This window comes from Aythya fuligula, chromosome 2 (assembly GCF_009819795.1).
Source record: "Aythya fuligula isolate bAytFul2 chromosome 2, bAytFul2.pri, whole genome shotgun sequence".
Lineage (NCBI taxonomy): Eukaryota > Metazoa > Chordata > Aves > Anseriformes > Anatidae > Aythya > Aythya fuligula.
The window spans coordinates 110,806,906-110,831,985 of NC_045560.1; the positions used below are offsets into that span (position 1 = coordinate 110,806,906).

Below are 25,080 nucleotides of genomic sequence, written 5' to 3' on the forward strand. Positions count from 1 at the left end.
ACTTCTGAGGAACAGCTGAGAGAATTGGGATTGTTTAGCTCAGAGAACGCTGAGGGAAGACCTCATCACTCTCTGCAGCTACCTGAAAGGTTGTGGTGAGCAGGGTGTTGGTCACTTTTCTCGGGTGACAAGTGATAGGACACAAGGAAGTGGTCTCAAGTTGTGCCAAGGGAGGTTTAGATTTGATGTTAGGACGAATTTCTTCGTGGCAAGGGTGGTCAAGCATCGGAACAGGCAGCCCAGGGAAGTGGTGGGATCCCCATCCCTGGAGGTGTTTAGGAGACATGGGGACATGACACTAAGGGACATTTTTTAGTGATGGGACTCCGACAATCAGGCTGATGGTCAGACTTGATGATCTTGGGAGTTTTTTTCCAACCTAAACGATTCTCTGATTCCCCATTCCAGATGTGGTCTAACAAGCGGTGAGCAGAGGGCGATGATTGTTTCCACTGTTTTACTGCCTATGCTGCTTTGAATACAACTCAGGATGCTTTTGGTCTTCTTTCCTGCCAGGGCACACTGCTGACTCACGATCAGCTTCCTGTCTACCAAAATCCCTCGATCCTTTCTCACGGAGCTACTTCCCAGCCAGCCAATCCCAACCTGTAATATTGCCAGGGACTCTTTCTTCCTACGTGCAGGACTTCACGTTTGTTCTTGCTAAATCTTTTTTAAGAGTCTTGTCATCCCATTTCTCCAGTCTGCCCAGGTCCAGAGTGTAACGATGTCCTTTACCATTATTGACTGGTCATAAAACCATACAATATCCTGAGTTGGAAGGGACTCAACAGGATTGTCAAGTCCAATTCCCAGCTCCACACAGCACAACCCAAAAATCAGACCATGTCTGAGAACGTTGTCCAAACACTTCCTGAACACTTCCAGCAGGCTCGGTGCTGTGACCACTTCCTTGGGGGAATCTGTTCCAGTGCCCAACCACCCCCTCAGTGCAGAACCTTTTCCTAACACCACCTAATTGTGTGCCCATACAGGCTAAGTTGGATATAGGAACATCACGGCAGATACTGTCAAAAGCCTTGCTAATATCAACGCAAATGACACCTGCCCTGTGACGATGTCATTGGGAGGGCTGGTATTGATCTTCACAAAAGAAGTTTTCTCTCTCGATTCTGGGAAGACACGCTGGGAACAATGGCTGGTGCACACGCTCTCAGGAAGCACATTTTTCTCTAGGACAGCTTTGGTAGGTATTGATTTGTATTACCTGAAATCAGCAGGCCAAACCCTCAGCTGCAGTGATCAGCACAGCTCCACTGAACTCAGTCTGCACGCAGCATTTTGCCTTAGCTAACGATCCTGATTTACCATATTTGTTGCCTAAACTCTTCGAGCAGGTTGCATGGCCAGGCTCTGTGAGTGTCAAACGGGAATAGCAAGGGAAACCACGGAGGTGCAGGACTTGCTTTGTCCTCCTGTGAGATGCACGGACCTGCTGTGCTCCTGGGTTGGTCTTTCTCTTACCTTTGCAAGGAAACTCCACGCTGCATATTGCCCTGAGGTTGTGCTGCTTCGTAGCTTTGCTGTGTGCAACATCAGAAGGAATCCCAACAGCCCGCTGCAAAGGATGGGGAAAACTTTATTAATGAAGTCTCTTAATTTCAGCTAAGCAGTCGCTTACAAGCATCTCAGTTCTACCACAGGACTGAACAGGCAGCCTTCAAGCAGCGTTAATCGTATTTGGGGAAAGCAAACTGGTTGACAAGAGCTTACATTATACCCAGCAAATCTGGGGTTTTGTTCAGTCAGTGACTAGAGTCTGAGTAAAGCAAGTCTGAGGGTCTTACGGTTGGTCTCTAATGCACTTGCATAATCAGAAAAGTAGAGATTATTGGAAACATGAGGTCAAATATTTAACTTGAGGCATTGAAACAGCTCTGAATAAAGGCAATGCTAATTTCAACAGAAGCCACGCTTTTGGCAGCTAACTCACTCCAACCTCCACACAGAGGCTGAACTGAAAAATAACCATTGGAAACTTTCTGCCTGGAGTTTTCAAGTTGTTTAAGCTTCACGAAGCCTAAATTCCAATCAAAAAGTCAAATACATCCCTACCAGGTAACAGACAGACAGACGACTCAATAGCATCAGGAACAGAACACGCCAAAGCTCTGTGCTGAAAATTAAGTGAATTTTGATTCTCAACCCATAGAGGACAAGAGCCCATCCCATAGCCAAAGCTACTCTTGAAGGAGCTGTTCCACATCTCACTGGACCTCATAAAGCTGACAAGCTCTGGCTCTGGATTTTTTTTTTTCCACTTGCAACATACTTAAAATCCACTGGCTGTGAACAGGGAAACAATACAAGCCAGCAAGCAGGGAATGGAAAAGGACTTCAAAATACACGTGGTACAAATCACTAGGTTATGAGGCACAGGACATTACGAAGCGCTGTGGGTAACTGCATGGGAAAAGAGATAGGATCCACAGGGCACACACATGGCGAGGCAAAAAGTGCCCTGTTCCTTGGCTGGTGTGCTGTTCTTGGCAGCTGATGGCCCCTCTGCAGCAGCAGAACGGGTAGAAGATGGTGGCTCCCCAGGTTAGAAGTCCTATGCTGGGCTCCAGCACCTGAGTCAAGTGCTGTTCCCTGCTCACAGCATGTGGGAAATCATTTCTCAGCCACATGTCAGCGCAGGTGGTTTTGATACACCAAGCAGTAGGGTGAGATAAGAGCTGAGGAGTACGAGGTACTGCAATTTCTTACACTTAGGCATAACGCAAGACCCCAAAGGACTACCTGCTGTGCCTGTAACCAAGAAAGCAGGTGATGCTTTAGTGATAAAAGAACCAAACTCAGCTGCCCGTTGCAGAGGATGAAGAACTGAGCAGGAGAGCATCCCACCCTGAGAAATCGGTGAGTTCAGTGAAGCAGCACTGCCCAAACTTCTGGAAGTTCAGTAGCTGGCTAAAGTTTGTTCCGTGCCTTCTGCCCTGCTGAAAAGTGCTTTGAGTCGGAAGTGATTTGAAGGCATTTCATCTAATTCAGGCATAAAAAGTGAAACAGATAATTATCATACCTGAAAGACTGATGTCACAATTAGACACCGGTTTATTTCATTAAATAAATCGAGCACTTTGTGCCTAACTTCTAATGCTTCAGACATTCTGCACAGGTGGTGCATTTAGCCCCACCAGTCACCCTTTAAATTGTGCAGGTTTTCCATCAGGTCCTTTCCATCTACAAGACACCAGATGACAAGATGTGGGGAAGCAACTTGTTTCTCCATCTATTCCTTTCCAATTATTTTAGAAAAGTGTAGCACACAGTGCTATCCAGGATGTGTGCTGAAGCTGGGGCAATGGCAACAGAAGCAGGAGGCTACAACAGGGGTAAAATTATACTGAAGTAAAAGAGAAGTATGTCTGGGCTAGCTGAATATCCATTAGTGCCTGAAGTCGCCTTCAAGAAGAAACAGCTATTGAGAAACAAGTTATTTGATAGCTAGCTGCAATTTATTTGTATTATGTGCAGTCCACTCTTGAAAAAAGCCACTTTTGTACTACAAACTACAGAGGAATTATTTAACAATCATTTAAAAATAACATCTTTTAACAGAGAATCCAGATACAAACGAGAAAATACGTAACAATCAGGAAACATTTTCACCATCAGTTAGCATGAAAACATTTTTCCCTCTCTAAAAAGAAAATGCTTCCATTAGGCAAAAGACTGGAGAGGAAGGACAGGAATAAATTACATGAGATAATTAAGACCTATAGTGAGCATTTATGTTGTCCTGTGAGAATTACATTACTGGGCAATGAACTTTTGCTACTCAAAATAAAGGGATGCTTGTTAAAGCTTTTCCCTTTTACCCCCAAAAACCATTCTGCCAAGTAACAAGATGTACAAGCAAATAAATCCACGCGCACCCATGCGGTGCTGAAGACTAATACTTTGTAATCTCTGCAAACAGCAAGTTTTACAAGGGCTAATCCAACTTGGGAAGCATTTAAGAGATGCTATTTATCAAAGCTTTGCTACATTAGGTAAGATGGTTCCCTCAAACAATCACATTTACTTCACTTGCACAAACTTCAGCACATTTAAATCTTATGCCTTCAAATGCATTGCCACATGTTCTCTGCAGTTTTATTGGCTTATGCCAGTAAAAACTAGGATAGCTCCAATTTTTTTCTTTTAAACCAAGAGCCAAGGCTGGAATTCAACAGTAATTTGAAAACATTCACATGCCCTGTTACAGAGAGGTTACCTGGCGCAGCAACTGCTGTGAAATCTGTAGAAGTACAGGAATGGAAAGTCCAAGGCACTGAAGAGATCACCTGAGGGACAAAGCAATACACTCAGTGGAACACAGGAAAAAAAAAATTACCACTGTTACAAGCAGGGAACAGCAATTATACGAACATTACTGGTTTAACATTCCTTTGAGCCTTTACAGCTGGCTGACTTTTCATTTGTGATGCTTTCCACATTTCTAGTGTGCTTAATGATTTCTCCCTGACCTTGATTCCAGCCAGTCTCAGCCTTAGGTTGAAAAGGAGGAAAGGGATTATACAAAATATAAGAATATTCTTTGCCAGCATACAGCTGATCCTGCTGAAACAACAGTTGCCAGTGGCTAGACAGACATCGCATCCACTCCACTCAGAAGGACGTGATGATTCCTGTTGAAGCAACAGGAAACACAGATACATGTTGGCTGCTTCTTCCTCTGGAATTTGAACTCTGTCACACAGAACAAGTCGAGAGGTTGAAGAGAGTTCTCCCAGATGCAGGCAGAGCTCTCAAGTACTTGCATTTCCAGGAACCTGGGCCCTGGCTGCTCTTAGTAGCAACAATTCCTGGGACTCCTTCATCCCTTGGGTCCTACAGATGCAGATGCAGCTCCTCCTTTCACTTTCTGAAACACGGGCCTGCTTCCCTAGCATTTCTGTCTATCCTGGTGGGGAAATGCTATATACAGAATACGAACCACCAGTCAAAAGGGGGAATTCAAGTTTACTTAAATGCTTTTTGGCTTTATTTTTCTGACTGAGCAAGTGAAAGCAACAGACAGACACCTTTTTCCTTCTAACTCTTAAAAGTACGAGAGCAGTATTTTCCACCATCAAATACTCAGTTTCTTCAATTTTAGCCTCTGATCTTTTGCTACTTCAAATCCTGCCACAGGGCTAAGGGATGGGCTACATCTCATGAAAACAACAAACCAAAATCTTTGCATAGCACTGAGGGAAACACAGAGAGGGAAGCTCAGATCTATCGGGAGCGCTGGAGCACTGCTCTCAAGAGGACATGTTCAGGAAGGGAACCTTTGTTCTTTGCCATGTACCACCTCAAAAGCTGTTGTTTGTTGGCTGCCCTATGCTGCTTCTTTGCAAAGGGCAGTTAAGAAAGATATTACCAAATATCAAACACAAATTACACAGTGTCAGGTACCTTCCTCTCTTCTTCCTACAAGATATCATCAGTCATACTGCAGTTGAATTCCACAGCTAACTTCTACGGGGTCTGGCCTCTAAAAACTTTCATGAAAAGGAAAGGCACTACAGAAACCTAAAAAAAGGAGCAACTCAAACCACCTTACCTGCTGGATGGGATGCGGAGGCCAACAGCACCACACTGAAAAATAAAAAAAGATTAATTATATATTACAGGAGTTATGACACAGCCCCAACATTATGAATTGACTGCTTTGCAATTTTTTTTTCATGGTGAAAACTATTTCAGTTATATAGAGTAAATGAGGCATAAATAATAATACTGGAAAAGGTAGCTGGAAAGGAATCTCCAGGGTTGCCACCTCTAACTTGCAACAGGGCTATCGCCAATAGTTTATCATGTCCTCTGTCCTGTGTGGCTCTGCCTGAAAATACCTCAAGTCTCAAAAATCTGCCAGCATGGATACTCCACACCTCTCTGGGTGACTTGTTCCAGGGCCACTCGACCCTCCTAACAAAGAGGTTTTTCCTGATGTCCAGTTTGCAAATCACCAAAGCTGCAGTTTATGACTTCTGTAGGGAACTGCAGACTTGAGCGACCCTCTGTCCAAGGATGAATTTCAACAGCGTGCACAAATGTCTGCTTTGCAGAAATGCCCATATGTTGTGGAAGAGAGTTAAACACCCAGTCCTATGCAAGCAGTTGTACATTCGCTGCACATTCATGCCCAAAAATGTTAAGTGCAAAAAGAGCAAATGCTGAAATGAAACAAGTTCTAAAAAGAAAAAATATGCATGAAATCGAAACAAAGTACCAGCCCAAGTGATACACAGATAGAAGAGAACAAGAAAATCTGCTGTGACCAGTTCTTTTGCTGGAGAATTACTTAAGACTTCTGAGATCCTACATGGTCTTCATGCTCCGAGTTTGTAGTACAGGCTGTACAGAGCCTCCTTCAGCACTGTTGATTCTTCGTATAAATTTCTGTTTTCTTTTTCTCACCAAAAACTTTTTATTCCACATTGTTTCAACGCTTAAAAGGCTACAGAAAGATACTCTGGAGCATTAGAGGATGGGAGAAGCCAGTATGTCTTCTGAACCAGAACTAGAGCTTCCTACAGACAACAACATGTGTCCATGTTGAACACAAGGGACAAGAGAGAGAAGGAGAAAGGAGTATCTGGAGAGGCCACTTCCCTGATAAGTAGCAAGCACTGCACTTAGGAAGGTGAAAAGACATTCATTAATATTGTGAATGGTAAAGCTAGGCAGTTTCCCTTGCTAATTACCAGCGATTCTTACAGGTCACTGGGCACAGTAAGAGCAGTAAAGTACAAACCCAGCCAGTAGAAGGCCACATGAGGAAAAGTTAAGGCAGAGGAAGAGCTGGAAATGGCTCCCAGCACGCATGATGATTAGAAAATTTTGCTTGTTGTAAATGAGCAACCTCAGGTACCCGTTATTGACTGAATAAGACAGACAACAGGGGTCTGGAAGTACAGCTATCAACATGAATTATGACTAACCTGCTGTTCTCCACTTTTGCTTTTTCCATTATTGCTTTTAAAACAAAATAGAAAGAAAGAAAGAAAGAAAGAAAGAAAGAAAGAAAGAAAGAAAGAAAGAAAGAAAGAAAGAAAGAAAGAAAGAAAGAAAGAAAGAAAGAAAGAAAGAAAGAAGAAAGAGAGAGAGAAAGAGAGAGAAAGAGAGAGAAAGAGAAAGAGAAAGAGAAAGAAAGAGAAAGAGAAAGAAAGAGAAAGAGAAAGAAAGAGAAAGAGAAAGAAAGAGAAAGAGAAAGAAAGAGAAAGAGAAAGAAAGAGAAAGAGAAAGAAAAGCATAAGTAGGAAGTACCAGAAGCACAAGAGTCAGAATGCAGTGAAATACACCATTGTGGTAAAAGAGGGTGTTGGGAACAAGACTGGAGGATGAGAGGGACAACAGAAGGGAGAGGGATGAAGAGGAGGATGGGGCTGGGCGCTAGGAAGCAACATCATTCCTCCCTTCTCTGCATAGCACAGCTCTGCTTTCCTTCTCCTACATTTGTCCCTGGCCAGGCTCCCTTTTAAAAATCCCCTGAATAATCATGCTGGAAGTGATGAAGTAAGAACGCCACCACACTTTCATCACCAACAAGCGTTTCTTCAGATCTGGGACGTTCCTGTCCATATACATTTGCTAACGCTTGAACTTAAGATGTTCTCCCCCACAAAACTGTTTCAGATTTTGAAATGAGAAACAGGGCTTACAAGGACAGCATATGTCAGGAGACTGCTAGTTTCAGCTGCACCTCTGGAAGCATCCAATACAGTTGTTTTTTCTTAAATCTAAATATATGTGTTTTTAATCTGACACCCTGGTGCATTATAACATCCAGTTGCTTGGTTCAGAGCTTTTAATCTGCTCCACACAGAGCACGGTTTTGGTTTTGCACTGACAGAAACAGTTTGAGCAGATCCTGTGATGATAAAAACTATTTGGCTGTGTTCGCAGCCAAAGGTTGGAAAAGCCCTCCAAGATCACCTGGTCCAACCATGCCCCTACCACCAATGTCCCCACTAAGCCGTGTCCCCAAGCACCACGTCCAACCTTTCCTTGAACACCCCCAGGCACAGGGACTCCACCACCTCCCTGGGCTACCTCTCCCAGTGCCTGGCTGCTCTTTCTGAGGAGAAATGCCTCCTCATGTCCAACCTGAACCTCCCTGGCACAACTTGAGGCCATTCCCTCTTGTCCTATCACTAGTTACCTGTGAGAAGAGGCCTAAGAAGTTTGTGCTCATCCAGAGTTCAGAGTGAAATGTTTTCCATTCAGTGCTACTTGAAGTATTTTTGACTGTTTTCTACAGAAATTAAGTTCTTGCCACAATCCCATGTGTCTGTCAGCCATCCTACATGGCTTTCAAACATGCTGACCAGCTTCCTTTCAAAGACAACTACGTGCTGACAGGTCTCACGAAGGCACAAATCCTGTGGCCAGTGCCTCTGGTGGCAGAAAGCCTCTCAGCCCCATTAGACACCAGAGGGCCTTCACTTCAGTGGCACCTCACTGAGGTCACAAACAAGGAGCGAGCTGCCACCAAATCTCACACCCTATCAAACATGACGGCTGTAGTGACAACACACAAACTTGGAAGAAACCAGGTGTCCTTTATTCCACTGCTCGTGGTGCTGTTTGTTTTCCCTAGACAAGTTGAGGCCCAAGTGCCACGAACTGTGAGGCTCTCTACCAGACAGAAATATATACAGAAAGACAGAGAGACACGGATACTCGGAGATGTAAAACAAACATACGAGCATCCGGTCTTCCACCTCCTCTTTTCAAAGAATGAGACACCCATTTTCCAGCAACTGCTTTGCACCATCATCTCACAAGCTATGCTGACCTTTAAGACCCTTAGATCATAAAACAATCTTTTCCAGGTTTAATAACACAGTTCTGCTTTTAAAGAGATGCTAAAAAAGCCATCTCCCAACTTGCACAATCTGCTTTTTTTTTTAATTTATATTTTAATTTCTAAATACACACCACTGTACTTCACAGTTCCTCAGTTGAGAAGCTTCTCCTTTTCAAAATCCTCTGTATCCTTAATCATCCTTTCCATGCAATGTGCAACTCCTGCTCTCTGCTGGACACAACTTCACAGACTTCGAAGGATACCATCAGCTAACATCATATGGAACACGGATCTCACTTCTCAATCGAAGCTGCAAAATTGAGACCTTCAGCCAAAATCTGAACGTAAAGGTTCAGGCCCAGATGCAGTTTTCAACTAAAATGACAACCGAGAGCCACAGTGAGGCAGCTGACAAATTAAGAATAATAGTAATAAGTTGAATTTACCGCTTGTTTACTGATTCTTCCTTCATACTTCAACATTAAACATACAGCTATACTTCATTCCAGACTTTGTGGATTAACTCTGTACATAGCAGCACATTTGCAAGCTCCATGACAAACATCCTTTGAAACAGTTCAATAAATACAACTACCTCCCTTCAGTAAAATTGATTTGCTTTGCACTTCACACTAAGTAGGAAACAACAACTGACTTCAAACAAGAGCCTACTTCAAGCAAATTGATGTTCAGGTACTGTCAATGCATGGGACCTTAGTGAACAGACACTGGAACCATACAAACCCCAAGTGGCCTGCATTACTTTTTTATGGCAATAGAAGATCTGATTGGGCTATGATAGGAAGAGATACATGGTGTCATGCTGATGATGCTCATAAGATAAATGGGAACCTAAGTTAAGCAACTATCTCACACCAGTGTCCCTGATATGTTCCTGTCAGGCATCTTTAAAGGATTATTATTTTTTTTTTTTGAACAAAACAACAAACAAACCAGAAACAACAAAATGAAACAAAAACAACAACAAAAAACAACCAGGGGACTCTGGTCTGTGACTCAGGTTCCTTTACTAACTACAACATAACAAGCCAGTTTTATATCTCCAAATCAGGAAAACAGCTAAAGGTCTGAGTTACTCAATCGCACTAACGGCACTCTCAACCATCGCTTACTGCTCGTGTTCTTTGCACGTGGTACTTTTATAATCGCTGCCTCTCCCCCTGGCAATTTAGTGTAAGTTTGATTTTCTGTGGTGGAGGTTTTGCCAGGGAGTTACTCAGTAAATATTATTTCTGGAAAAGATAGATCACTTGTGCACACGGTGATTAAAAATTCGTAATTAACACCTCGTTACCTCCCCAGGTGTGTATTGGCAAGCCCACCTACAACAGGAGCCAAAAACATGCAGCTGCTAAGCTATATTCTTCCAGTGAACATCCTGATAAATAAATACATTTAAGTAGTGGTAGCTCTGAGTTTCCTAAACAAGACGTGGTTAAATAGAAGGCATACACAACATAAAAGCAACAATAGCGTATCAAAGGCTTATTCATTTTACCTGAATACATAATTGATGTACTGTTGGTCCAATTCACTAGGAGAGGAGAAGAGAGGGGAAAAAAAAAAAAAGAAAAGTGTTCTTTTAGTAATGCCATTCACTTGATATAATAGATCAGTATAGGAAGTAGCATTATAACACTGTAATGTTGCAATATATTTGCATTATACATGTTATAATTATATAGCATACGTATTATATTATAAACAACCTATTAATATCATAATATTAATCAGCATACTAATCTACACAGCTTTTGCACACTATTTCTGTTGTTACTCTGCCAATCGGAGTCTTGAAAGCAAAGATATGGTGAGCTTAACCAAAATTTAGACCCCTTAAACAAAAATGGAAAATGGTTTTGAAATAAATGAGCTTATTCATATCCTATACATATGTTGCACACATACACTTAATATGCAGTGGCAACACTTCCTTCCCTGTACAGACAATTGCAGATTATAGACACCATGAATGTGTCGTGTGAACAATGCACCTGCTTTGAAAACTGCTGTATGTTTGCAGGTCTAGTGTGCAAAGTTTGTTGCAAAGTCTCCAGGTTTTTAAGTTACTCAGACATTCACAGCCTGCACCAACTCACCAGCTGTTACACACTTTTGAGATTGTGTGCTGTTGGGAGATACTGACACAGACAAACCTCGCAGCTTTCAAGTCTAACAGAAACTAACATTTCCTCTTCATGCCAGCGCCAGTAATGAGGGGATATTTTTCCAGGACTGAGTCATCGTCCTTTGATAACACACTGTTTAAAACTAATTCAGTGTTTGCATTAGCAGTATAAATATCAATAACTGCATGGTATTCTTAAGATCATCAACAACAAGGCTCCTCTTGTAAAAGTCATTAATGATTAACCAAGAGTGATCCAGTTCATCCCGATAAAGCAGAGATCCTACAGTTTACCTGACTGCTACATAGATCAACCCTCTTTGATAGCAATCTCCTTCTTTAAAAAAAAAAAATTAAAAAAAATACAATACAATACCTGAAAGAACTAGGTTTCCATAGCTTGTGAAACACTTTGTAAGCCCCTGCAATTGAAATGATGTGTAATTACCATAAGATGCAATCATTCTGACAAACAACAGCTTATCTGGTCATTGGTACTGACAGCTGCGGAAGCCCTTCAAATTACAGTTAGCAACAGAGCACAAAGGATGCGTAAATCATGAGTAAAATCAACCTATCGCTTCAAATTCATGGTTTTCAAAGTGTTATCACCTCAGATTACCCTCACGCTACACATTTCTGCTAGTCCTTCCAAAGAGATGACTTCTAGCTCCTGGAAACTGAAAAATGGGGAGGGAAACACAAATGTCTGTGTAAATGAAGTGCTGAATAATCCATTCTTCCCATTTTTCACTATTTTTCTGGGTAACTTCTATGATGTGTTCATCTATGTAGGCTCCTATAGCTGTAGGTTCTGAGCCATTTTTGCCCTTTGCAGTTCTCTCAGCTCCAGGCTCTCTGCAATCTTTACCTACTCACCTCTTGGTTAGCTCCCATTTCTGTTCTGGGAAAGGCTTTAAGCACTCAAGGAAGGAATAACACAGCTTCAGGCTCTAAATCTTTAGGCCTCTTCCATACCTTTTCCTCCCTTTTACCATTTCTCTTCGAACCAAGCTGAAAAGTTAAACATGTCCTTCCTCTATGTTCTACCTGAATTATGTGGTAAGTCAGTTCACCTGTTCACCCTTTCTCTCAGCATCATTTTGTTAGTTGATCGAAAATGTAATTACATAAAAACTTCAACAGCAACATAAACAGCTTTCCCTCAGAAATAAGCGAAATGGAAAAAAAAAAAAAAAAGATGCATTTTGAGCATAAATGTTATGTTGTCACTTCCTACACGTTTCAACAACCCAGATTAGGGCTCCAGGAGGTTCTGAGCAGCGTTCCACCTCTGATCTAGCAACGCTTCACAAAGGAAACAATTGAGAAAGCAGGAACATCACTAGTTATAGTAAACAAGTGTTTGAAGTGAAAAATCCTTAGATTGTTGTTTTATCTAAGTAAGCAAACAATTACCACATGACATTTCCTACAGAAAAAGTAATACTTCTTATTTGTACACAACTTTTTTCGCATGCAATCTCTAGACCTCCTTAGACACAAATAGATATAAACACATGACCTCTGACCTAAAAAATTTACAATAGGAATACACAAAATAAAGAAGGAATCGTCCCTAATTTGCAGACAAGACTTAACATACGAATGAGTCAGTCTTACAGCAGTTCTAAGAACAAAATACAAATCCCTTACAATCCAACTTAACGTTATAAATATCACTACTCAGGTTTTCTTCAGGTTTTTTAGGTCTGTTTTTAGCTTTTCAGGGAAGAATTATTGTTTATCCAAATTAATGTTTAACCTGAAAAAGACAAAAATTTAAACATACAAATACCGACAGGTCACGCAACTCTTTTTTGTCGTTGTTTCTCTGTTTTTAAAAACGCATATGATTGCATCAAAAACACCAACATTTCAACACCCTTCCTCTGGGAGCATATTCCATGATATTTTAGAATACTTTTTATGGGCTTTTAAATGAAATGAGTGTGTGCAATAAAGATATTATTTGTTTTTCTTCATGTTTCTTCTCTCCCCTGAGAGAAGCGTCTCTTAGAGGCCAACCATTAAAAACTCCCAGAAAGGCTTAGTGTTGATTAAAACTGTATGTGTGTTTTCTCATCCACAATTAACTGACTGCAGTATCTACATGTAGCTTATTCCTTCATTTTCAACACAAAGGCTATAAAAGGAATGCACTTTCTTTACTGACCTTCTTTATTCTCTTACATCAAAACCCGTAAATATCAATAACTTCACAATAAAGCTGATTTGCTTCTACAACACGTTTACTCTTCAGAAATCTCCTTCCAAAAGAAAACTTACCAACGCAGATCAAGTGAATTAGGGCCCACAAATAACCATTTGGATCAAACTGCAATAAAGAACATTTAAGTAAACTGAGGCATGTTCATATAAACATAGGTATTACCATTTCCCTGCAGTTAGCTTCACAAAGCTACGCTACAAGTAAGGAGAAGAAAGCCTAGAGAAGACTCAAGTCCTTTCTGCTCCCCTTAGAAATTTGGCATATACGAGGCATCTATCCTATTACGCAGGTTCCAGCCTTGGTGAGGACAGCTCTGTTTCTTTCAGACATAGCCACCATTTTAAACAGCCTGAGACTATGAACTCCAGCCTGTTTACTCTTGTATCACAGCCATTTTTCACTCAGCAGAAAAGTTCACTTCTGGCTGCCCCTGGACATTTGGATTGGCAGTCAGGGAGGGCTGTGGGGATCAGAGGAATACCACTAAGGTCTTGGAAGCGGTGTTCTCTTGCCTCTTTTCTCCTCTCAGCCTCTCCAGCAGCTAAGCAGTCTCTTTCTCCAAGGCTCTCAGGAACTGCAGAGTATCCTGAAAGAACACTCTATGAAGAGAGCCTACTGTGCTCAGTCAATGGGGAAGAAATAAATATTTTTGAGGGGAATTCACCTGGCCTATTTTTGATGTCTGCTTTCAGGGAAGATGGATTATACACCAGAAGTTTCTACTCTGTACTGTAAAGTTATACCAAGGTCTTTTCTGCTACTGGCTTCACTGAAGAGCTCTGTGTGTGCACTGGTCACAGGTTTTTACCAGGATGCAAACACATTAAAACCAGCAAGATTATAACGAGGCAACAGGCCACACTTACGACTCCTTTGCAGGAATCCTGCCCTAGCTTACAAGTAAAAGCTGCATCTCTTCTATGAGAACAAACATCAAGGTCAAGCTAGAGCTGTTTTACAAAAACAGAGCTCACCTGTGTGTCAAACAAAGGAAGGCACACTGCTGCTACCAGAAGGAACAGCACACTGTGGGAAAGAGAAAAAAAAAACAAGACTGAAAGCTTGTACTCCCAGTGAAATATGGACACTTCCACTTGATTTTACAGCGATGCTTTGTTTACTTCATTTTTATTCCATGCATTTAAAAAGCAATTTCTGCCACCAAAATTAATTTTTACATCAGACACGCTTCATAAATAATAATACAGAACAACGTTGTATAAGAAAAGCAGCACAAAACACCCCTAGTCCGTTGAGCTGGACTAAACAAAACCTTAAACTGTGGCTGAGTCAGGATTTCTACAGGTTACAAGGAAAATGCAGGTGGAAAATTTCTATGGACAATCACTATTAATACTAGTGGATATTTGCTTTTGCAGCTCATTTTCCTGCTTTGCAGGGACACAGAAGACAGAATAAATAAGATTAAAAAAATAAAACAAAACAAAACCTGGTGTCCTTGAAGATAATCCAGTAGTGAAAATAAGGCAGTAAATAAGTCAGTCAGCTAATGGGAACATCAGGGAGGGAGTAGGAAGACAGGGCCTCCAAACACACTAACATATGAACCAAAACCATCCACTCTAAGTACAGCTTAAAGATTACAAAGCACGGAGGACACTTTTTTCAAGAGGATAGTCAGGAAGAATGAAACTTTTAATACAGGTATAGCCAACTTCTGTTTGTCACTTTATCCCCTTTTTGAAGCCCAACCAAGATTGAGAAGGTTGTGTATCAGTGCTAACAGAATGATGCAGGATGTCACCCACCTCTTCTTTCTTAGGAAAGGCATTTTTAGCTATTTTCTATCACATCATCTTTTTCTTACTGTTTTATCCACTGGATTATCAAACTTGATTTCCACCTCCTTTTCAAAAACATTCTTACAATCACTGCTATGTTACTCAGGAAGATTACCCTTCTAGCTGTTTTTATTTTTTATAATGAGAAAAAAAAAAAAAAAAAAAAAAAAGATCTATTTAAGGAATTGTTAAAAAAAATCGTTTCAAAAACATTTAATTACTTCTGTTGCAATTCAGACTCACTGCCTACAGGAATGTGTCTTAATATTCTTCACTGTTTTGATGTGCTACTGTCTGAAACAAATACAGAAGCTGGAGCCAAAGCAAGTCTGAATCTGAATCTGAGCAGTTTTTAAAACTTACCTACACACTTTCAGATGAGAGGTCTGCTGTAGAAAAGAACAAATGATTAAAAAATTAATCCATGTGATCACAGATGATATTCCTGCACCAAACACATTAAAAAGCCACTGAACACTCAACAACCCATTATGTTTGAGTACTGCTTAGCAAATTTATTTTGAAAAAAAAAAAAAATAGAACAAGGATTACAGATTAGCCTACTCCCTTTTTCTTTTTTAATTATTATTTTTAGGTTATTTACCAGTAAGCATACCTAAAGTCAGTTGCTAACTTAATACCTGATCCTCACTCACATCTTGAAGTATACCAAAACTGCATTTTGTATGTACTCAAATATTAAGTATCATTAATTAATTAGGTATCATTCAAAACAAAACAGTCTTGGTCTAAATTCATGAGTTTTCCAATCCCCTGGGCCAAAATTGTTCCCCAGAAGACTCCTAGCAAGACCCGTGTTTGCATTATTCATCCCCATCATGCTTCTGTTTTCAAAGACATGAAATATAAGCATGTGAGCTAGAAGAAAAAGATAAAAACATTTTGGCAGGGACACTAGACAGGGAAATATACCACAGGGACATGCCATGATATACCTTATTATACCTTTCAGACCTCTTCAGCTTATTACAAATAGCAAACATCAGCCATTTATTTGTCTTCTATATGCACAGCAGAGGTAATGAAGGGAAGATACTTTCCACTGCAAGCCATAGGCCATTGCAGAAATGATTTTGTGATTTCCCAGTGCTACCTCACACAGCAGCTCTCTGCTTTTACAATTAAAAAAGCATTTCATTGCCTAAAAAGAAAAATCTCCTGTAGTGTAGCTGAAGAGACAAAAAAAGATTCTCTTATTAAAGTAAGCAGGAATTGTCCAATTGTTCCAATACTTTAACAGGTATTGGAACAGATCCTCAAGCACCCAGAAAGAAATCCAAAAATGCATTGTTTGTCCAAAATTTCACGTGGAGATGTGATCTATTGAAGGGTTACAGTAAACAGAATTAGATTAGGTGAGCAAGCAGTCACTAGTGGGGTTCCCTGTGGCTCCATTTTAGGGCCAGTTCTCTTCAATGTTTTCATAAATGACTGGGGGATGAGAGGCTGGAGAACAGCCCTTAGCTCAAACGATGAAATTCTTACATATGGCATGAGAGAGATGGGACCAAGCCAGTCTTTGAAACGCAGATCAAGCCATCAATATGCACTTGCAGTCTTTCATCAACTAAAGAGGAAATTAAAACATCGATATAGATACTTGTCAACAGCAAATCTCTCTCTGGGACTCATTAGGGACTTGCTATCACAGCGAGAGCAGAAAAGCACTCAGCAGTAATGCCTATATAAAAAGAAACGAGGTGCTTTGTTATAGGGCAGTTATATCACCGGAGGTGCCTTGAATACCTCAATTAATAGACCAATTACCTCTTTCTGCACAAACTTCTGGAAGCCACAGGTGATGACTTCTGCCGCGTTCTGTATGGCGAGGAACACTGGAATTGGCTGCCGTTGGGAGAGAGAAAAAAAAATGCCTGAATCAACTCAGAACAGTCACTGGCATAGGGATGGGTGCTCCTCTTAGGGCTACCTGCCCCAGGGTTTTGTGTTGCTTGTTTTTAAATTGTAAACCCACATCATATCTCCTAAAAGGGACTTAGTCCCATTCCAAGAGCACGATCACTTCTCCCACTTTTGAGTGCTCGGTCTGCTTGCTCATACAGAGCTACCACTGCAAGCTTTGCCACGGGTTTTGCCTCTCAATTCCTGTACCCACAGCCTCCACTGCAAACCCTTCTCATTAGTTTTCCCCTCTCTGTCTGCGGGTACTAAGAATACAGTGTTACTCCTAGCAACAAAACCACCAGGAAGATTATTTTCGGCAATTGCTTTCTGTTCCTGCTAGGAAGAGCTGCCAGAAATTAGGGTGGAAATGTAATAGTTCACACACGCGTGATGCTGAAATTATATCCAAGGAGGCATCTGGCCACCATCCCAATATGAAATCATTAAGCAACAAACCCCAGCGATAACAATAATGAGTAAGACACCATCGCCCCGGGCAAAACCAACTTGAATTAGTGGTTCCTAACACTTCCTCCAAATCAGATCCATGGTCTCTCAGCCAGGCGAGACAGAAGCAACTCTCTGCTCCAATTAAGATAACCTGAAGACTAAAGCAGTTGTAGGAAGCAGTATTTCCCTTCTTATGGGTAGTATTTAAATCACGAGTAGAGAATGAGTTAATTTCTCAGTGATGTCCTTGCCTTGTAAGGATCATACAGCAAGCACCTCCTTGTCTTGACTTTGTGATCAGAAATCTGTATTTGCTGTATTTTTCTTTTCTTTCCCGTAAAGCTGGATAAGGATCACTAAATAAACATTGAAAGCCGTAACGACAACTGGGGTGGATCCATAAACACAGCAGTTTCACCAAGGTAACTCTTAACACCTCTAAATTAGCAAGGAATGAAAAATCACACAAACAGAACTAGCATGAATTTGTCAGCTCCTGCTTCACCCTTTCCGAAAACCAGTTCTCACCCCTGGTGCTGGACAGCTAAGCACAATGAAACAATTATCTAACATACGCATCCTGAGCCTGACACGATAGGAAATACAAGTAACTATAAAGAAATAACCATACACAAGGCCAGTTGACAGCAAAATTTACATTATTTCTTTTGTGAAGCCAATTTGTTGGGTTTTTCTTTCCTCCCTCTCCCCTTTTGGCTCCACTTTTGGCTCCTCCGTGTGCGTTTCGGAGCCAGCAATGGCTCCAGTTTGCCTAGCCCTGTTAACCTTCTCCATATGTCTGCTGTCTTTGAAGTGACTTTTTTTAATTTGTGAGTGGACTTAACGCTAACGAAGAGAAAGGTTTACTCGTTGGACAGGCAGGGTGAACAGGCTCCATCCAAACCTCCCCTCGCAGTTCTGCATACTTCTGCTACTGCATCACAGTCCAGAGCTAAGCAGCCCTCCTCCAGCCCTGAGCTCTTGGGCAGGAGAACTGCCAGCAACCCTCAGGAGAGGCACAAATAGAGACTATATTACAGCCCTGGCAGTATACAGGAGTGTTTGAAAGTGGGCATCCCTGGATTTGGTCCAAAAAGTTCACGTAATTTCCACTTTGGAAACAAACCCGCTTCATTCAAGTACACTTGTGAGGCGCGCCATTCTGGTACAAGGATTGGGAGAGTGCATTTTTCTTCTCATCATGTCATAAAAGTGTTGTAGGCAAAGTCACTGCAAATAAAGCTGGCACGTATTGAATTTAGGACCAGTACAAGGAACTATATACTAGTTATGGCCTAAATCTACCCATCTTTCTTCCTAAAATGGCCACAGAATTAGGCCTCAAAACCCTCATCCATGAACAAAAAGCCATGCAGATATGGGAGATGCTCCTGCTGAACGGTTTGGGATAAAATTCAAAAAAAACATTCACAGGCCCTCTGCCACTCCAGTGCATCTCACTACAGAATGACCAGGGAGCAGGGAAGGCATGAAAATGATGTAATTTACGGGACTGTGAAAGAAGAAATAGCCAGAGAGGATACGATTCGGGCCTCCTCCACCTCCCAGGTGAGCAGGCAGAAAAGGTGCCGCTGCTGCGGCTCTATTTCTGTTTCCAGGCAGCTCTCTCCTTAGAGATCTTTGCTGGGTTTGCACCAGGGAAGCCCCATGGAAGTCGCTTTGCCAAGGAAGCAGGAGGAAGTAAATGCAGTCACCATGAGAGAGAGCTAATCTGGAGGCACGTGGCTTCTGAGCACACAGCCAGGCTTTAACAAAGATCACCGGGGTCTAAGATGAGACCCATGGCATTGGTAAGAGGACAGAGACCATCTGCCACTTTCTGCCCTGCCTCTCCACTGGGATATTTGTAGGATGTTTACCACAAGCGGAATCTTGTCCAAAAAGAATGCCCTTTTGATCCTTTTTGGGGTTTAGGAGTTGGTAGGAGTGAGCTGGCTCTGGAATCAAACCAAGGTGCAATGACAGAAGAGGACTAGAGGAGAATCTGGTCTTGCAGACTTATTTCTTGCAGAAACAGCAGTAAAACATTGCTTTTTTTAAAAAAAATAACATCACGTTTACTTTTTTGAGAAACACTGGCTCACTTAAGTAAAAGGCAGTCAACTTCAATGAAAGCAGGTTTGATATCCCCTGAATAAACATTTGCTAGGTTATTGTGATTGAAATGGATCAGCAGCCCAATGTCTCTAACCACTCCCATAATCTCTTCCGGACTTTCAATTTATTTTCTCAAATCTTGTAAAGCCTCAAAGCCTCTCACTGAAATAGTTTTCATCCTCCTCCTGGAGGATTTCCCACAGACGTGTCCCATTTACCCTTTTGCAAAGATACTGCTAATAATTTCTGTAACTTCTTCCCTGTTTGCACAGTTCAGACTACCAAGGATCTGTCTGCAAAACCTGGAATATTTTGGAGAGATGCTGAGTTCTTCAGACTGTCAGAGAGACCATGGAAAGGTGAAGGTATTTTATGGTTTTTATTACTGCTTTGTAGGACTGGATTGCTGCCCTAGGACATTAACAGATTCCATATTATTTGAACTCCTCCTCCCTTCTTTCCCCCCAACCCAAGAACATCATTAAACACCTCGTATGAAGGGAACATTGTTTGCTCAAAAAAGTCGAGGCAGTCAGTAATGAACAGACTTCTACTCATGCATTTCTTACCAATCTAGATAGTGCCCTAGAGCCAGCGTAAATAATGCCCACAAAAAGCACTGAAGCAGGCAGCCATGACAGGATTTCAGACCTGTGAAAACAATTAGAATTGCATTACTTCACCACATTCTGTTTACATGCAGCCAGCAACACCTACTTGCAAGGAATATTAGATATATATATATATTCAGAAGTGTGCATATTAAATTTATTGCCTGATTGTTCAATATTCCTCCCACTTACTAAAGAAGGCCCTGAGACAGAAATGAACCACTTCATCTAATCCCAGATAGCCGGGATTTCTGCTAGTTCTTTTCTTGTCCTTTTTCCTTGGCTGCTCTCCTACCAAAAAAAAAAAATTATTTCATAGCAATTGCTCCTGTTGGTTTTAAGGGAGAGCAATTCCATTTCAGTAAGATCCTTGATACACTGTAAAAGGAAGAAAAAAACCTGACAAATGAAGGCATAAAATGGCGCACTTGCACAGACAGCACACATTTTCACTATGTACAAATACACTTGCCCACCCACACATTCGTTTCTCAGCCAGATTTACAATGAGATCCTTCCTCAAGATCAGATTGTCTCTGTGGGAGCCTGTCTCTTGAGATTTCCTAATGATACTCCTTTGACTAAGCCAAACTCCTAGAGGCAGTTTGACAATTAATGGAGGAATGAATGAAATCATCGCAGATTGATCCGGTGGCGTTTTGTGGGTTTTTTGTTAAGTCTTCGTTGTGGCAGTCGGGTCAGGTCTCAGTTTTGAGAAGGGGCTTCAGAATTTGCAGCCTTCCTTTTTTGATCTCGGTACTTCAGGAAAAAAATGAATCAGGTAGGGGGTAAACTTCAGAGAGAATAATATAAGATTTTGAGCAAGGGAGGAAAAAAGCGATAGCAATTTAAAGGACTAAATCAGAGGTTTCCCGGGACTGAAGACAATGTTACCTTCATTCACTCTTCCTAAACCTTGAATTAAAGGCAGAGTTTTAACACGTAATTCTGTTTCTTTAAAATTAAGGCAAATTATTTGCAATTCATCAGCTTGGATTACACTTCCAACTAGCATATAAGAGTCAAAATAGAGTTACCACTGTAGCAACACACTTCATTAAATACCAAAAAGCAGACAAATAAAGGTAAAAAAAAAAAAAAACAAAAAAAAACAGTCTAAACGAAGATCCATCATGCCCAAGGATTTCTATAAGCTTTAAGACAAGGAAAAAAAAAATAAGTGTTTCCTTTCTTTATATAATTTTCCAATATATTTGATTAAAAAAAAAATGACAACAGTGTAACAAAACATGGTCTTTATGTCCTTGTACTGGCATAAACATTTGCTGGTTTTTTTTTCCTCCGGTTGTCATCATCATTTTTATTGAGAATCTGTGCCTTCTAAGCACAATTCAACTGGAATTTCCCTAAGACCAGGATTTAAAACTGTCATACCTCACTGCCAACGATTTCACATCACCCAAAAAATTGAATGGGCATGAATTCAAGAAAGAAGGAAGGGAAGAAGAGAAATGAAGGGCTGGGAAGAAGGAACACAAGCTGAAAACTGAATTTCCATTTAGAGCATCAAAATGCTGCTCTTTCATGTTCCCCACCATTAAATTCTAGGTATGCGAAATATGTCTCCATTTCCAGTGCAGCACTGTGAAGTGCAATGGAAAAGGCCTTCAGATCCTTTTCCCAGGATGTGAAAAGAGAGTTTTATGCTGCCAAGTGGGAATTTCAGGACCGAAAAAGAATGCGTGCATGTTTGATGTAATGTGTCAGCACCAACGATCTGTCCTGCATGCAAACCAGTTGGTAGTTTCCTTTGCTGGCAATGCAGCCACGTACGTGCAGAGCCGGCGAGCTCAGTGACGTGAAAGAACTGACGGGTTTGTGGTTGTGGGGCCAGATCCAAAGCCCACTGAAGTCAACGAGCAGTTTCCCTGAAACCATTCTTTGAAGCTTTGGTTTAAGCAAGGCTCTGAGTTCTTTTGGATACAAGTTTTGCAGACAATCACTATTCGCCCTGTAGAAGCAACAACGACAGCCAGCATCTCTTGCAGTACTGAAGAGAAGCATATGAAAAAATAAAACCAAGGAGAAATTACTCTAAATAATATGTTTAATGGAACTGAGGACCTGTTTTTATTTGCTTTATTGCGAAGCTACTATTCCTGACTTTGTCATATCCTTCAGACAAAGGGCAGTGATCTCTATGTAATAAAATAATTCTTCTGAAATACTTTGAGATAACCTGAACTGGCTCAGAAGGCACGAGATCAGCCTTCAGAACAAAAATATTCAAGACTTTGTAGAAACACACAGATGGGTAGCAGTTTGGTATTTCCAGTATGAGAAGACTGATGACTGGGTATATTGGTTTTAAATACCCTACATGTACATACACAAAATAGATCCAGAGACCAATATTCTTCAAGAGAGGGGATAAGAAAAATGTCCTTTCCAGACCACTGGGAGAATATCTTTGCAGGGGAAAGGACCTTGAGAGGAACCAGCAGGCAGAAGCTCTGAAGCACTATGGGTTGCTTTTTTGTTTTGTTTTGTTTTGTTTTTTTAAATAGAGGAGATCTATGCTACAAGTTCAGTTCAGCAAAGCATGCACTTAATTCTTCTGAAGAAAGATTTAAATTCACACCTAAGTGCTCAGCTGAATTACAGCTAAAACACATCATTGAATTCTGGTCATTTCATTTGGTCTGCAGCTGATACAAAATGCACCTTCTGGAAAACTACAAAAAAGCTTTCTCAAGGTTTGTTTAAATCGGTTTCCCTAGTGTATGCTGACATCTAGTGGCGTCTCGACTTTTTTACTTTCTTGATTTAAAGCATAAGTAATTTCTCATCTAGTGATGAAAGGATGAATGAAAAAGGACATTACTGGTGGCTGTATTCCTTTGTCCTTCATGCTGTACTGTGGAGACAAAACATGCACAAACAATAGATACATCTGATAACAATATGTATCAGTAACTGTTACTAAAGCGAAGACTGGAACCTAATCCCGCTTCAACCAGCATCAATGACAGCTTTCAGCACCAATATCATTTTATCTAAACAGAAAGATAAAAGATGGGAAGTTAAATTTTGTTTCCATTTACAAATTTGCTTAGGTTTCAGGGGTGATGTAGTCACTTGCACACAGAAAAAAAAAGAACTTAGCCTCGTTCTTCTCACAGAAGATTTCATTCTAAATGAGTAGCTTCAGTTTTGCAAATCAACTGCTTGTATCCCAGACAGAAAATTTATCAGCTCTCATTTGCTAATACAGAATCACTGATTAAAAAAAAGAAGTGAACTCTGGCAGTCATCTAGCCTGATACTCTAGCTTCAGGTTTAAGCCACGTTGTTCAGGTCATTCAATATTTTTTTTTAATATCTCCAGTGATGAGGATTCAACAATTTCTGTAGGTAAGCCATCTTATAAATCATGACATTTTGTGAAATACAAAGGATGTGTCACATTCCATAGTATGGAAAGGATCTTGACAAAGTACAGTATTTTGGGTGACTCTTCTAATTTGAGCCACACTCAGTTCAAGAAGATGATCTCAATCCAACAAAGCATGCTTGAATTTGGAGTTTAATTATTATACCAACCCTGTGCACTGCAATGGCTACTCTTGCCGTGCATTTATGAATACAGGAGGTACACGTAAAGGTGTGTCCCATGAATAAGAATCATACACCTCTTACAGAGGAAAAGGCAGATTACATGTTCTGACTCCACTGCAGTTAGATTTTAGGAAAGGGGGCTTTTAACTGATATTACTGAGGTTTCTCTTATGGTACTTTTATGATAATCCAGGGAGGAGATGCAGACAAATGCTTGGATAAATTAGCTTGTAGTCTTCTCTAATGGCTTCCTTTTTTTCATTATCTTACCAAATGTTAAACTGAATCCACTTAATATTAGTAATCCGTTGAACTGCATGTCCTTGAACATTCGTTAGACTGAAACACAAGACCTCACCTATCCTTGTGAGGCAGAACGCACAGACACATGCACAGTCTTATGTTTTTAACAAGTTAGCAACTTCCACAACCAACTAAAGCACGCTGTAACACAACTACAGAAAATAAGCATTTATCAGATACTGAACACCCCACAGTACCTTGAACACAAGCTTATTTCCACCCAGCCCAGCTTCCAGGAGATATGAAGCAGAAGTCCACCGACTAACGTCTGCCACCTGAAAGAGAAACAAACATTACCTCTAAGTTGTTTGTCTTTTTTAACTCTGTGGAGCATGATTTCTTGATCCCTAAAACTTCTCAGAGCACACCCAGAACTACCATTATTACCATTTCTCCAGGTTATCTGGGATGGCACTATTCCTCTTTGAATCTTTCATTTTCTGGACCTTTATTTCCTCCAGTTTTTCCTATTACTCTGGTGCTTCCAACTTCATGCTTCAAATGTTTTATAAAGGACCATCTACCAAGATTACCTTAGTCATGTTACCCATTTTACCGTTTCTCCCAAAACAAGATTAACAATCATAATAGTGCTGTTATAACCACGATAATCTAAAGATGCAAGCGAGGCAAGGTTTGTGACAAGAGATAGATAGCTGTTCATACATAAACTGTCATTGTTAGAGCAAATCGACATGATTTCAGAACTCAGACTGACTTCAGCTGGATGACCCAATAAGCCCCAAGGACGAAGTGTGTAGTCCTGGTAATTTCAAGCATGAGCTTTATGATTTTTCATTGTTATTCATGCTGGGCCTAGATTGCACACTCCCTAGAACATGGATGGCATGTTTGCCCTGCATCTTGTGCAGCAAGCACCAACTGAAGTGTCATCAACAATCGAATCATTATGCTGCAGGAGCTTCTGCTTCAGAGCATCTAGAGAAAACATCTTCACAGACAGATAACTGCATATAAACCACAACACTGTTACACACCTTTTCCAAGAGAAAATCACAATTACACATGTTCTGAATCAACTTACCTATCTAATAATTTATCCTAGCACAAAGATATGCCTTACT

At 40.8% G+C, this 25,080-nt stretch overlaps 1 protein-coding gene across 1 annotated transcript in view; it reads right to left on the bottom strand.

Annotated features, from left to right (window-relative positions):
* The window catches only part of TMEM241 (transmembrane protein 241), a 46,441-nt gene that overhangs the window by 18,023 nt on the left and 3,338 nt on the right, over positions 1-25,080 (bottom strand). The window contains exons 3-13 of the mRNA XM_032182736.1: positions 24,193-24,270; positions 20,072-20,153; positions 16,797-16,874; positions 15,372-15,397; positions 14,181-14,232; positions 13,263-13,311; positions 11,350-11,395; positions 10,344-10,379; positions 5,576-5,610; positions 4,241-4,310; positions 1,486-1,579 (exon numbers count right to left, since the gene is read on the bottom strand). Of these exons, the coding sequence (XP_032038627.1) occupies positions 1,486-1,579; positions 4,241-4,310; positions 5,576-5,610; positions 10,344-10,379; positions 11,350-11,395; positions 13,263-13,311; positions 14,181-14,232; positions 15,372-15,397; positions 16,797-16,874; positions 20,072-20,153; positions 24,193-24,270 (646 nt within the window). The remainder of the gene's footprint in view (positions 1-1,485; positions 1,580-4,240; positions 4,311-5,575; positions 5,611-10,343; positions 10,380-11,349; positions 11,396-13,262; positions 13,312-14,180; positions 14,233-15,371; positions 15,398-16,796; positions 16,875-20,071; positions 20,154-24,192; positions 24,271-25,080) is intronic.